Raw genomic sequence first — 13,991 nt, 5'->3', positions numbered from 1 at the left:
AAGTGATTCTTCTTTGGAAGCCGAACATCCAGCACGCCTTCCGCAACTTCCAATTGGCTGCAGGAAGCTTCTTCAGTCAATCGTAAGCCACGCCTTGGTTCTTGAACCATTTTGGAGCCAAAAAGACTCATGGAACAGATTAAATACAAGAACCAAGAAACGACTGTAGAAAAACTGATTAAAAACAATAAAATCATAGGAAAAATCAATGAAAATAACTAAAGCTTTAAAACTCAGCAATCATAAAGCAGGCTTACAAATAGCACAATAAAAATATTCAGCATGAATTCTGATGGTCTCTGAACTTTGTCACAGAAATTGGGCTCTACATTTTAGACTGGGAGGCAGAGCTATGGGAATCCTGTAAATGGTTAAAGAGGAGAGATGCAGGCAGCCTTAACATATTCTGTGCTCTTGCTTCCATCCTCAATGGTGGAACTCTCAGGAGATCTTGAAGGCTGAAGCACTAGATATGGCAGCTGCAGGGGGACGTCTGAGGAGGAGACGGCTCAGGCCTTGGCTCCACTGCTGAGAAACAAGCCTGAGCAGGAGGCAGAGGGGGAACTGGGGGCTTCTTATTGCCCATTGACTCCATTCAGAGCAGGAGAACCTCCAAAAGGACAACCCCAGATTGTGTAGACAGGGAACTAAAAGGAAAAGGAGGTTCCATAGAATTGTAAACAGATGCACAGGGGAGGAAAAAATCCCAACTTTGCTCTACACTCTGGTTCAGGCTTTCTTTACAAGCTCCAGCGTCACAATATACATGGGCCATTCTGGGGGACAGGAAATGAAGGCTGGAGCACCAATAAGGAAGCTATCCTGGGGTTACTCAAGTCTATGCAATAAGAGCCTGGCATGTTCAGTTCTGAAGAAGTAACAGAATTCCCAGTGTGAAATCCTGACAGCCAGTTTTCATTACCTTTCAACTGTTTCATTGCATCCTCCACAAGGTGATTTAGATCACAGGATTCCAACTGGTTCCTCAGTTCTGGAGGGAAAGCCACTGGCTTCTCTGGACTCTCTCTTTTCTCATACCTGGTGAAAAGAAAAACAATGCCAGCCCATTCAAATCCACTATTCCTGACACAGGAAAAGAAAGAAATTGAGAGGGGGAAGCCAGCTATGGGAAGGCAGGCACTGAGTGGGGAGATTCTCCCTCACTACAGACTCCTCAGCCAGACCCCCAAGGGCCAAAACAGCAACCCCAGGCCTCTGAGTCTCCCCACTGATGTCTATTAAAGAAGTAGCAGAATCATATGGTATCAAAGGGCAGGAATTGTCTGAGGGTGAGGACAGCACAGCACACATTTTCTTTTTCTAGATGTCCCCAGAGAAAGTTTGAGGAAGATAAAGAGATTCACTATTGTTGGAAAACGTGAAATGTTCCTCAAAACCTCTACTCTGAACCTGAGTGACACCTTCCATTTAAATACTGCAGCCGGAATATGGTCAGGAATACAGCCAATTCCTTTGTAAGAAATCACCTCCTCCTAAGGGGCTCTATGGGGCAGGTGTTTGCTTGAGATAAGGTGGGGTGGCCGGCAGAGTGCTTGCTGTAAGAGTGACTGAACTGGTCAGTTGAAAAGGAAACAACTCAGGCAATAATTGCTCCAAAGAAAGTAACTTTGCCTTGTTCTGTGTGCCAGTAAAACAGCCTTCTCTTAGTGACACTTGAATAAACTCAAAATATTTGTTTCTGGAGCTTGGGGATCTCTTGCTTTGATACATTAGATAGCCTCTGCTCTAAAATAAGATGTTTCTAAAAGATGAGACAGATCTTCCAAAGGTGCACAACCAAATCAAATGATTAATCAAAAGGACATTCAGGCCAATACAAAACAAATTATAATCTGTATAACTGTGTATAATTACAAAAGTGAACCCAAACCTCACAAAGGAAATAGCGCCAATTCATTGGGGAGGATTGTGGGGCTACAAGTTCCAAAGAGGGGGTCCTGTTTTACCTGTGAGATGCTGCAGGGAGTGAGTCCCACAGTCTCCCCCCCCCCCCCCGCAGCCCCTGTTTGAGGGCCATGTTTGAGGTTCTTGCATTCTGGCCTCATGGAGTGATGCTAATGGAAATGAGCCAGATCCACTTACCTCTGAAAGGTGCTTCTCACATCCTAGAGGGAAAAAGAGAAAGGAATTAAATGCACACCACAGGCCACACTAGGAAGACCCCCCCCCCCCGAGACCCTGGAGTGGAGGAACAGCCTGGCGCTCGGGTGCCAGTCTGCCTAGCACATGCCAAGGTTTTGGGTATGGATGACGGAATCAGCCAGTTTTGGTTTCTCACAGCTTTTATTTTTCCAGTCTGAGAGAATTAATTTTTCTGATATCAAGTTCTCCACTTTTCCACATCTGTTTGCAATTATTATTATTTAAATCCTTATGAAAATCCACCAGCATTTTAGGGAATTTCACGTTTGTGGGTTCAAGAGAAGATTCCACCCCATCTCTTGTCTTAGATTATAATTTATTAACTTTACCCCCATTTGAAGTTTGCAATTGAGATGTAAGTAAGCCTACAGGATAATCCTACTAGGGCACTGTCCCAAATTGTCTTCCACAGAAGTAAATTGTCTTCCACAGAAGTACCCAAATTTCAAATGCTACTTTCCAACTGGAAATAAAAAAGCACCTGCAGCATAAAATGCCTCCAAAGGGGTAATAAAACAGCTCAGTGTTTCTTTGGGCTCATCCACACTTCTGCTTTTCCTGTGCCCAGAAAACAAGGGTCCAAGTGGTTTGCCTTTGCCCTGCCACTTTCCCTCAGGAAAAACCTGCTCCTTAGTGCAACATCAAAGCAAACGTCAATCTGGAGAAAACCTGGCTGAGGTTTGCTCTCAATCAGCAGTAAATAGCAGGTTGTCCTGGAGGGAAGGGGTGAGAGAAGCAGCAGTCTGGATGAGTCTCTCTGTCTTGCTCTTTTGTCACTGTGACTGACCACCATTTTGGGCCGATCTGTATCCATGGAGAATCGGATCAACCCAGAAGTTGTGAAGGGAACGGGAAGAGAAGCTTGGTCAAGAGACTGGCTCATGTCGGAAGGAGGCCTGAATGCTTCCTCAGTGAAGCCCCTCACAGGGCAGGAAGGCAGCATTGCCCAGTGGGAAGGCATTCAGAGACAAATCATCAGCAAAGAGCAGAAAATCACCTCCTCAAGGAGACAGAAGAATCTCTAGTCTCCATTCAGGTGAGTTAAGCATCCTAGGTCTCTTGGGTCTTCCTGTCCATTACAAACCTGACTAGAGGCTCCATCAACTGAGCCCCTGCACTCCTTGCATACATGAAAGGGGCACAGAAAGGACGGGAGGCAGCCGCTTCTTGGAGCCTTGGGCTGCTCCTGCCACCGTCTTACCTGCAGGAGTTCACTCGCTGGCTGTTGACGCATATCCTCCATCTCCTGGATGATCTTCTCAAGAGAGGAGAGTTTCCTGGAGAGTCTGGCCAGCTGCTCATCCCTTCTCCCTGCAATCTCCTTCTCCACCTCTTCCATATGATTCAGCAGACGTTTTTCTTGTTCTTCCAAGAATTGGTGCAGTTGTTTGAAGTTCTCCACAGTCTTCAGCCTCTCTGTTTCTGTTAATTTCTGCAAGAAAAAAGGAGGTCTGAGTGTGGAAGATGGTCAGAATTATTAAAATTCTACATAGACATGAAACCCCCAGTGGCTAAAGAAGTAAACATTTATTTTGAGGGGAGGCCCTTTCCAATGCTATTTCTGTTGACTTCTATTTTTCAGATTGCTACTGCCTGAAGCAAGGAGCTTTTTCCCCCTAGCCATAGATGTTCCCTGCATGTTTTCGGGCATGGACATAACACACCCCTCAGTTTAGACTGGGGCCATTTAGGTGTAGGAAGGCAACAGAAACAGAGGAAGAGGAGGAGGACAAAGTGCAGGGTTCATCCTCATAGCTCCCCTATTTTCTTTAAAGGTTCAAAATTCTTTAGTAATATTTCTGGTAGATCAGGATTTGGATTCAGCTCACAAGTCCTCAGGCCATTGCTATTCATCAGGCATTGACTGCTATTCACATAAAATACGACAATGGGAAAGAAACTCAATTTAGCTGCATTCAAAGAGGAACTTACCTAATTTGCCATTGCTGAAAAAATATGGAGACAAAAATACAGCTTTGAAATTCACACATCTGATATTTTCAAGCTTGACCCAGCAAGGTAATATTAACAAAAATGATTTTATGAGGGTACAGTACAGATCCAGATATTTCTACAAGGAGGTAGCTACCCTAACACCTGATTCATTTTCAGAATAATAAATTAATAAACAGACTGATATGGAAAAAGGAGAAATGGGGAGAAGCTGAAATGGGCAGATTTCCCCATCACTTCTCAGTCCTGACTCAATTCTTCTTCTTCTTCGTATTATTATTATTTATTGAAATTATATACTGCCCTATACCTGGAGGTCTCAGGTGCTTGTTCCCTGTCTAGTAACAATAGAGACCCTTACAAGGAGGTCTTTGCTTTCCTTGTCCAGATCTGCTTGAAAGGCCAGAATTTCCTCTCTCTCTTTCCTCAGAATCTCCAGGCGACGACAGATCTCTCCCTAAAGAGAAAAGGAAAAACTCAGCTTTGATTGAGACACACAAAGAGATGAAAATCATACTGTCTTTCTGGGTCCAGTGGCCTTGCTATATAGCAAAGTACTTTACTGGAGTAAATAAAAGTCCAGATGTTTTCAACCTTTTTGGGTCCACGGCTCCAACAAACTCCCCTTGCTTGCAGAGCTGGCAGCCCCTCACCCTTTCTCAAACCCCCTCCCTTGCAGAGTGCTCTCTCAGCCTCCTCTTCTCTCCCCCCTCCTTGGGAGTCCCAGCCTGACTTCTCATCTTGAGGTCCCAGGGAGACATGGAAAGAGGAGGAGGAAGGGGTGAGGCAGGATACAACCTGGGATGTATCAGTCCAGCATCAAAGAGATAGTGAGGTCAGCCCAAGGGGTGAGAGATGCAGGGATAGACCAGAGCTTCTCAAAACTTCACCCATTCCAAACCCCTCTTCTGCAAGCCTAGGGCTTCTCCACCCTTCCTCTTAACATCACTGCTTTGCCGTTTAATTGGGCCAAATGGCAACTCAGGTTTTCTGCTATTTGTCAGTTATTTTCTCTGCAGTAGCCAGAGCCCACGTGTGCTTGTGCCACCAGAATCCACCCAAGCAGCTCCTTCAATCAGAAGATTGCTGTCTGGTCATCCCGCTAGTCCAATGGGCAAGCTTCTGTTCACTATTATTACTATTTCGTTACAGGTAGGTAGCCGTGTTGGTCTGAGTCGAAACAAAATTTAAAAATTCCTTCAGCAGCACCTTAAAGACCAACTAAGTTTTTATTTTGGTATGAGCTTTCGTGTGCATGCACACTTCTTCAGATACACTGAAACTTCTGTTTAAGTGTATCTGAAGAAGTGTGCATGCACACGAAAGCTGATACCAAAATAAAAACTTAGTTGGTCTTTAAGGTGCTACTGAAGGAATTTTTTTTATTTTATTACTATTTCATGGCATTATTAGCATTGCATGGCACAGGAGCACTTTTGCACCACGGTACGGTAGTAGAAGAAGTGATTTTTTAAAAAGGGATTAAAAGGCATTACATATATATATATATAATTGAATTGCCATGAAAAAGTCATCTTCCCCTTGTCCTTGCAGATGCTACTGTGAATCACAGAGTCCTTTGCCATTTGGGGTAGAAGGAGATCCTCAGCTCCCCCCCCCCCAAAACCTCATTGCACAGGCCCCACAGCACCCCCAGAATAAGCGTGCTCCCCACCAGTAGGTGCTTCCACCCCCCACTCCCAAATCTGCTTCCAACAGATACTTGGGGGGTGGAATCCTGCACCTTCTGGTCAATTCCTGGCTAATAGTCCGTCCCTCCGTATCCACCACCCCCCCCAAACTGATCCCTTCCTGCTCTCTGCTTTGCAGGGCATTGAGGAGGAATCCTGGTAGCCAAGGACACATGTATTTAGTTGTGTATGTGCAATTTACATTTGTACAGGTCTAAATATGTACAAAGCAACCTTGCTGGGGGATGTGGATGAGGTTAACCCTTTCTCTCCCTGCCAGGGTCCAAGTTTAAGTCTTTGAAGCTGCTATGAGTCTTTCAAGATCCCCTTGTCCCCCTGGCAGAGAGAAAGATTTCTAACGTAATAAAGAACCACCAATTAATGCCATGCCTACTTTGGACCTGAGAATTAAAAAGAAAACCTCCCAGAAAGAATCCACAGCTATTTCTCCCCCCTAAAGATCCAGGGATCTCCTACCTTGTATTCCTCGAAAGCCTCCTCCAGAGGAATCACCTTGTGATTTTCATGTTCCTTTGATCTGTCACACACCATGCAGATGGGGTCTTCGTGGACTTTGCAAAAGAGCTTCAGGGGTTCCTTGTGCTCCTCGCAGACACCTCCTTTTCTTTCTTCTTCTTTCCCTCCTTGAACACTGAGATTCTTGGCTATTTCCACGAAGTTTGCCAACTGCCGGTTGGGGATGAGGCTCCTTCTCTGGACGCTTTGTCTGCAGTGAGGGCAGGAAGCCTCTGCCTCCGATTCCCCCCAGGACTCGATCAAGCAGGATCGGCAGAAGTTGTGCCCACACTCTGGGCTGGTCACTGGATCCTTGAAGAAATCCCGGCAGATGGAGCAAGTGGCTTCATCACGGAGACGCTGGATGTGACCCCCTGCAGCAGCCATGGCTCCCTCACCCCAAAGAGCCAAGTTCCGCCTTCCCAGTTTTCAGCCACTGGGAGTTTCCTTTCCCGGAAATGACTCAGAAACTCAGTGACCACGTGATCTTTTTAAAAAGAAATATGACCCCAGGTCTTTGCATTTGCTGAATGTCTCCTCAAGTACCAGCGAATGTTCTAAATACTCATCTTAACGGGAGACAGCCGATATTGAGCGTGTGTTTCTGCCGAATAAACCCCTGAGGAAAACGTCCAAAACTGTCATAATAAGCAACTGCCTGTTAGTTAGGCTGCCGCTGATTGGAGTGTAGCCTCCCAAGCTCTTCTCTGATTCGTTGGGTCGCGCCAGGAGGCGGACCCTGCTAAGTGGCTGAACAGCCCCTATCGGTCTCTATACATAACGGAATGGATTGCTTCCCGTGCTTTTGATTACACACAAATACACACGTAGCTAGTAAGTTGTGGTATTCATGCTATTAAGTAGTGAATGGACATCTCAGATGACACAACAATGTCACCAAGTAGTCCTTTATAAGTGAGCTGGAACTGAACTGAACAGCTCAGCCAGCCTGCTTTATATAGGCAGCCCAGAGTTTCCCGCCAAAATTAACTGACCTGGAGCTGAGTGAAAACTATATACACAATTCCCTGGGTGGCCAGGATGAGAATTTCAATACATAACACATACTGTAACACATTTTCCCTCATAGGCTTCCTTGGCCTTTCTGAATTGGAGAACTTCTGCTGCTGCCCTAAATGGACAGGACTTGATTCCGTGAAGAAAACTCATTATTTGTACATTTATTTAAAACCATAACAAGTGTACCCTTGCAGTAAAAAGCCATTTATCCAGCCTGTTGGAGCAAAAATGTCTCCAGAAAATGCAGAGATTGAGTGCCTTTCACACCTCAACAGGAACGATATTCCAGATAAGAGGGGCAACCACTCACAAGGCCCTGCTCATAGTCACTGTGCAAAAGGGCTTCTGAGATCTTGGGGATGTGCAGGAGAGGCACTCGACATACTGCAGGGATCTAGTGGTGTACAAGGCATAAGCCCCTCTCTCAAGTAACCTGGTCTTGGGGGCTGACTGGCAGCCTGTGGGAATCTTGCTAGCAGGGTGCTCAGCGCTGGCGGTCGTTTTCCCCCCCACAAGCATGTCAACTTTCTGTGCCATCTTTGGCACAAGTCATTCCGCTAGGGGAACTAGGATGTGTTAAGGGACTTTGGATTAGGGCTTCCTCCGTGTGTTTCAGATGCCGTCTCGGGACAGCCACCAGGCCCCCTTGAGACAAGTGAGGCTTCACCAGCCAATTCCCAGAGATAAAGCTACATGGACATGCCACTGTAATGCAATGGGGACATGATTTTTCTGGGTAAGGCTTTACTGTATTTTTAAATGTTTATTGTGTAAAAATCCTGCAGGAAAGGGAGGCACTAGGAGGAGGTCTTCCAGAGGAACCCGTAAGCAGGTTCAAGATTTTGGCGGATTCTCCAGGGTGAGGGAACGTCCTAAGTGCAGATCAGACATCGAGAACACCTCCCTCTGGGCATTGAATGGGATGGACATCCTGTTTTCCTGAGACTCTGAAGAGCCTTCCTTGTGTGGCGGAACATTCTTCCCCCCCCCCTCTCCTCTCTCCAAATCTGTTCTGGGGTTCCCCCCTGACCTTCCCTAGCAGATCTGGGTGTGCAGGAAGGGGAGGAAGGGGACAAAGTTTCACTGTGCTAGTCCTAAACCTTGAGTTGGCATACGATTAATTGAATGCCACCCAAAACGTGTATTTGCTCCTGCTTGAAGCACTCCAGAACTTGACTGGTGGCATCTCTCAGGGGGTCTTGCAGCCAAGGACTTGCCACCGTCTGCTACCTGACTGCTTTGTAACTGGAGGTCCCAGGGATGGAGACTGGGATCTTCATGCAATGCGTTTGCCCTGTCCCTGAGCCAGTCATCTTCCTCTCTTCTGTCCCTCACAGCCAACGGAACGACGCTCCCAAGTCACCCCTGTTAATTGCTTCCTTTCTGTGAGAATGGAAATGGCCGAAGCTGGGCTGACTGAGGTAAGTGGACATCTTGCTTAGTGGCAGGCCTGGGGTGTTCCCTTGAGCAGGGCGAATGTAATGACGAGCTAAGGATCAGAGCACACCTGAGCACGTGCAGAGCGCATTTGCTGCATTAATGAGCAACTTCCCAGCCCTGTTTATTTTTTCTCAACCATTTCTATACAGCTTGATTGCCATTGTCTCTAAGCAGTGCACAAAGTATTCCATACAATGAAAAAGAGTGGAAAATATAAAATAAGCCTGCTAGGATAATGATTATGGTGGTGATGATGTATTCAGTAAGGTCAACAGGGAGAAGGGCCTGTCTGAACCTGGAAGGGAATTCCATAAAATTGGGCCCACAATGGAGTGCTTTATATCCCACCTTTAAACCAAGGAGGTCAAGGTTCTCCCCTTCCTCTTATAACCCCCAGAACAACCACCCTGTGAGGTGGGCTAGGCAGAGAGCCCCTGACTGGCTCAAGGTCACCAATGAGCTTCATGCCTGAGAGGGGATTTGAACCCTGGACTCCCAGGTCCTGGTCCCACACTCTAACCACTACACTACACTGTCTCTCAGCAGCTGCTTAGGGATGGGACTGGGGACTGTGATTTTACATGGCTTGGCATTACAAAATTGGGAGTGGGAGCATGTGTGGGATCTTGGGCATCCATCTTTAAATGGTGTTTTCTGGGTCAGCAGAACCTGATTAGGGGACATTTGGCTGTTTCAGGGCCCAGCGAGCTCCAAGGAGAAGGAGGAGCCTTTTGGTAAGGAGGAGGCATCCCTGACACAGCCAGGCCAGAGGACGATTGTTATGTATTGAGCTGAAACCTAGACCAATAGGATCCAGAATGAAGCAGTCTGATTGGTCTGCAGGAGCCACCCAATCCAGCTCCAGGTGGAAGTGAATCAGCAACCTGACTGGCCTGCAGGAGCCAATCATCAATTTTTTAAAGTTCAGTGTACTGTATATATATTTATATATCACTAGCTGTACCCTGCCACGCGTTGCTGTTGGTAATTGAATAAAATGCAAAAGAAAGGAAATGGAAATTGTACATCGTGTGATTGTAGAGGGGGGATTTGAGGTTGACATTGATGTTCTTGTTGTTGTTCATGTGTTTGAGACATTCTTAGTCTTTGCCGTTCATTGTGTTGAGAACGTAGTAGTTGTGTAGCTTGAAAACGCGTTTGTCATGCTCGTAATCGTGCATCTTGATGTCTGGCTGTACGTTGATCTGCTGTTTCTTCAGCACGTCTTTGAGCCATTATTTGTCTTTCTTGCTCATGTCTTGATGAACGTTGTTCCTGAGTTAGATTGGCATGTCTTTGTCGTCTTATTTGCGCTCTGCGAGTATGACAACCAATGTTTCTTTTGGGAGGCATTATTTAGACCTTCTATAGGAGATTGTTTTTATTTATAAAGAAGGTCTAAATGAAGGGAAGAAGAAAATGAGGTTGGGAAACATAATAAAACTCTTAGAACATATATTTGTGTAATGTACGTAGGGATGTGTCACGCATAGAGGGTAATGGGGATTGGGGAAGTTATGATGGTTAGATGTTTTGTAGGGTGGGTGGTGTTGTAATTGGAAGGGGGGTTGGAGGCGGCGAGGTGTAGCGAGGTGGGATTTATATGTGAGGTGATGTTGGGGGTTAGTGGTGAACGTGGAATGGGTGGAAGGTCTTGAGGGTGAATGATATTGTGGATTGAGGGCAATATGGAGGTGGTGGTGTGTGGAAAGGTGGATGGTGTGGGGGGATGTGGGGGGTATTGTGTAAAGTGACATGGTAGGAAGTTTAAGTGGGTGGTGCTGTCGAATGAGGGTACAATGATGTTTGTGAGGTATCTCGAGGTCGGAGGTATGTATGTGGGGGTGTGTGGGGTATTGTGGGGAATATTTCATGTGTAAAGATATGCAGGTTGTGTTCAATATATCGCATCTTACCTGGACAGTCCTCCATGGAGTGGCATGGTTGTGGAGTGGTCTGTTGTCAGGGCGGCCTGGTGTCGGCGCGATCTCTGTGGTCTGGCGTGGGCTGCTGGTGGACAGCGCGGCCTGCTGGCTCACGCATTCCCTGGGGTGCGGCGCGGCCTGTTGGTGGGCGCAATCTGCGGGTTTCTCCGAGGCCTGTTGGTGGTTGCAATCTGTGGGTGCAGTGTGGCCTGCTGTCGGGCGGTACAGCCTTCTGGTGGGCGCGATCGGGTGCGGTGTGGCAATCGGGTGTGGTGCGGCCTGTTGGCGGGCGTGATCCCTGGGGTGCGGCGCGGCCTGTTGGTGGGTGCGATCTGCGGGTTTTGCCAAGGCCTGTTGGCAGTCGCAATATGTGGGTGCAGTGTGGCCTGCTGTCGGGCAGTACTGCCTTCTGGTGGGCGCAATTGGGTGCAGTGTGGCAATCGGGTATGGTGCAGCCTGTTGGCGGGCGTGATCCCCGGGCTGCGGTGCGGCCTGCTGGTAGGCCTGATCGGGTGCGGCGGGACCTGCTGGTGGGTGCGATCTCCGGGGTGCGAGGAGGCCTGCTGCCGGCCGCGATCTGTGGGGTCCGGTGCGGCCTGCTGGCGGGCGGCGCGGCCTGTCAGCGGGAGCGATCCCTGGGGTGCAGCATGGCCTGTTGGTGGGTTGGGTGCTATTGGGGATGATACGGCCTGCTTGTGGCCGCGATCCGTGGGGTGCGGCGAGGCCTGCTGGTGGGCCAGCTGCGATCCGTGAGGTGCGGTGCGGCCAGTTGTGGGGCGCGATCCGCGGGGTGAGCTGCAGCCTGTTGGCGGCCATGATCCTCAAGGTGCAGCGAGGCCTGCTGGCAGGCGCGATCCCCGGGGTGCAGTTGGCTGGAGGGATTTCCATGGTGCGGCGTGGCCTTCTGTCAGGTGGGATTCCTGGGGTGCGCCGTGGTTAGTTGGCGGGCGCGAGCCCTGGGGTGCGGCGCAGCCTGATGGTGGGCGCGATCCCCGGGATGCAGCGAGGCCTGTTGGAGGAGGTATCTCCGGGGTCTGGCGAGGCCTGCTGGCAGGCGCAATCCCCGGGGTTGGTGACTGGTTGTGGGGATTGGCCTTTGGAAGCAGTGTGATCCCCTACTGAAGGTTTGGTCAGTGGGGTGGGGTGGGTCCTGGGGTGATTAGGCTCGCTGACCAGTGGGCGGGATTGTGTGATAGTATGTATGTCGTTTGTATGTTGAATTTCAACTGGAGGGCGCAATATTTTTTTCAGAAATCCAGGTTTTTACCTGTCCTAGGTGTGTCATTTGGCCAATGTATGTGGATAGAAACACTCCCACATGCCCATCCGATGTTGTGGCCAAATTTGGGACAGATCGGGTCAGTGGTTGTGGAGAAAGGTCTACCGTACAAACATGGACCATGTAAATTTTTATATACCGGTATGTAGATATACCAGAAGCTTTTCACCTTCTTACATTCCCACCACAAATGATAAAATGCTCCTTCTTTATCTTTACATTTCCAACATTTGTTTTCAACCTTATATATCTTAGCAAGTTTAACCGGTGTAATATACCACCTATGCATCTGGGGGCCCCTCTTGGGCACTGGACCAAATGAGCCACTTTTGTGTCCTTCCACAGGGTGAGTGGAGGCTCACAGGGAGAGTTGACGAGGGGTCCTGAGGGTCATCTAGTCCTACCCCCTGCAGTGCAGGAAACTTTTGCCCAACGTGGGACTCAAACATACAACCCTGGGGTTAATAGTCTTGTGCTCTGCCAAATCAGACATCTCAAAAGGAAAACAAGATTGAAGGTGAGGAAAAGATTATTTATTGGGACTGTTAAAAGTGTGACTGTCTCTTTAAGAAGAAGTAAGCTGCAGAGGGAATTATGGGAAAAGGAAGGAAAATGAATCCTCTCAAAGGTCCCCCTGAAAAACTGCCCAAGGTTCTCTTGGTGGGTAAATGTTTTTTATGTCAGTCACTCTGGTCTGGAGAGAAACTCCTGCTGGGCCTGAGAGGCAGATTTAGTCTCCTCAAGAGATAATGAGGTGGGTTTCATTTCCCCACAGCTTAAAGTAAGGGAGGAGGGTCTCTCCTGAGAATGAGGTTCCTGAGAACGTGTAGAGTTCGGCTCCTGAGTCAGCGTCAGAAAAAGACACACGTCCCCCTTCATAGTCCAGAGTCACCCGGATCCTCCTGGGCTTCTCACTCAGGGACAGAGGAGAGGAATCAGGGAAGGTGCAGGCCACGAACTCATCTCCCCACTTCCCCACAGCCCAGATCCCTCCCTTAGGGCCTGGGGTGAAGTAGCCCTTTCTCTCCACAGACTTCCTGGCGACCCCCACATCCATGCATCCCTTACTCTCCACATTGACTTCCCAGAAATGTCTGCCTGCTGTGAATCCCTCACGTCCCAACACACAAGACCAGCCATTGAATCTCTCAGGATTGTCAGGCAGGTCTTGCTTTTTGTCTCCATATCTCATGCTTTTCCGATCCTCCGACAGGATGATCCTGGGATAGGCTGTGTCTGGATCCAGAGTGACATTTGCTGTTGAGGAGAAAAGAGGGAAAGAGAAGATTAGGCAGAATCAGCTGAGAGAGAGGGGGGGGGACATCCTGATACAAAAAGCACACCAAAAAAACCCAGATTCCCTTTGAGATCAATGGGATTTCTTTGCATCGCATGCAAGACTGAGACTCCTCCTTGCAGACTCTCATCAGAATAAATATCTTCGTTGTTCGTTTTTAAATCATTTTTCTCCACTTTCTTATATTCGATGTATATTGTTCCTGCCCTCCTTGCAATCCAGGCATTTTATAAGAGGAAAAACCACCCAGTAAACCTCTTAGTCATCTCTTCTGTGTTAGTGAAGGGGAAAGAGAGGAGAATTGGAGGAGGCAGGAGAGGAGAGAAGCTGCCCCTCTCTGACATTGGGGTGGGGGAGGAGGACCCTGTTCTAACAACAACAACAACAACAACAACAACAACAACAACATTTACAACATTTACATACTGGCCTTCATCTATAGGGTGGTTCACAGCATAAAAAGACAACATAAAAACACATATAGGCGACCCTCACTTTCACAGTGGTCACGTTCTGGGCCCTCGTGCCCTCAAGTGAAAACCGTGTTAAGTGGGGAGCCTGTTTATTCCTGCTCTCCATCTCCCTCACCCACTTGGTCTCTCCTTCCCTTCCTACCATCTTGGAAGTTTAGGCCTTGCCACCAGGGAAGAGAAATCAGGTGGCAGGGCTATTTTATTCAATACTTCTCTTTTGGATTTAATACATAC

The 13,991-nt window shown here is 48.0% G+C and overlaps 1 protein-coding gene across 1 annotated transcript in view; it reads right to left on the bottom strand.

Moving 5' to 3' along the window:
• The window catches only part of LOC118081285 (uncharacterized), a 36,815-nt gene that overhangs the window by 4,467 nt on the left and 18,357 nt on the right, over window positions 1-13,991 (bottom strand). Inside the window, exons 9-15 of the mRNA XM_035107720.2 lie at window positions 12,761-13,223; window positions 10,700-11,612; window positions 6,285-6,752; window positions 4,478-4,573; window positions 3,365-3,595; window positions 2,104-2,126; window positions 923-1,038 (exon numbers count right to left, since the gene is read on the bottom strand). Of these exons, the coding sequence (XP_034963611.2) occupies window positions 923-1,038; window positions 2,104-2,126; window positions 3,365-3,595; window positions 4,478-4,573; window positions 6,285-6,752; window positions 10,700-11,612; window positions 12,761-13,223 (2,310 nt within the window). The remainder of the gene's footprint in view (window positions 1-922; window positions 1,039-2,103; window positions 2,127-3,364; window positions 3,596-4,477; window positions 4,574-6,284; window positions 6,753-10,699; window positions 11,613-12,760; window positions 13,224-13,991) is intronic.

This window comes from Zootoca vivipara, chromosome 2 (genome assembly GCF_963506605.1).
Source record: "Zootoca vivipara chromosome 2, rZooViv1.1, whole genome shotgun sequence".
NCBI classification, from domain to species: domain Eukaryota; kingdom Metazoa; phylum Chordata; class Lepidosauria; order Squamata; family Lacertidae; genus Zootoca; species Zootoca vivipara.
This window is presented reverse-complemented; position numbering and strand designations above follow the sequence as displayed.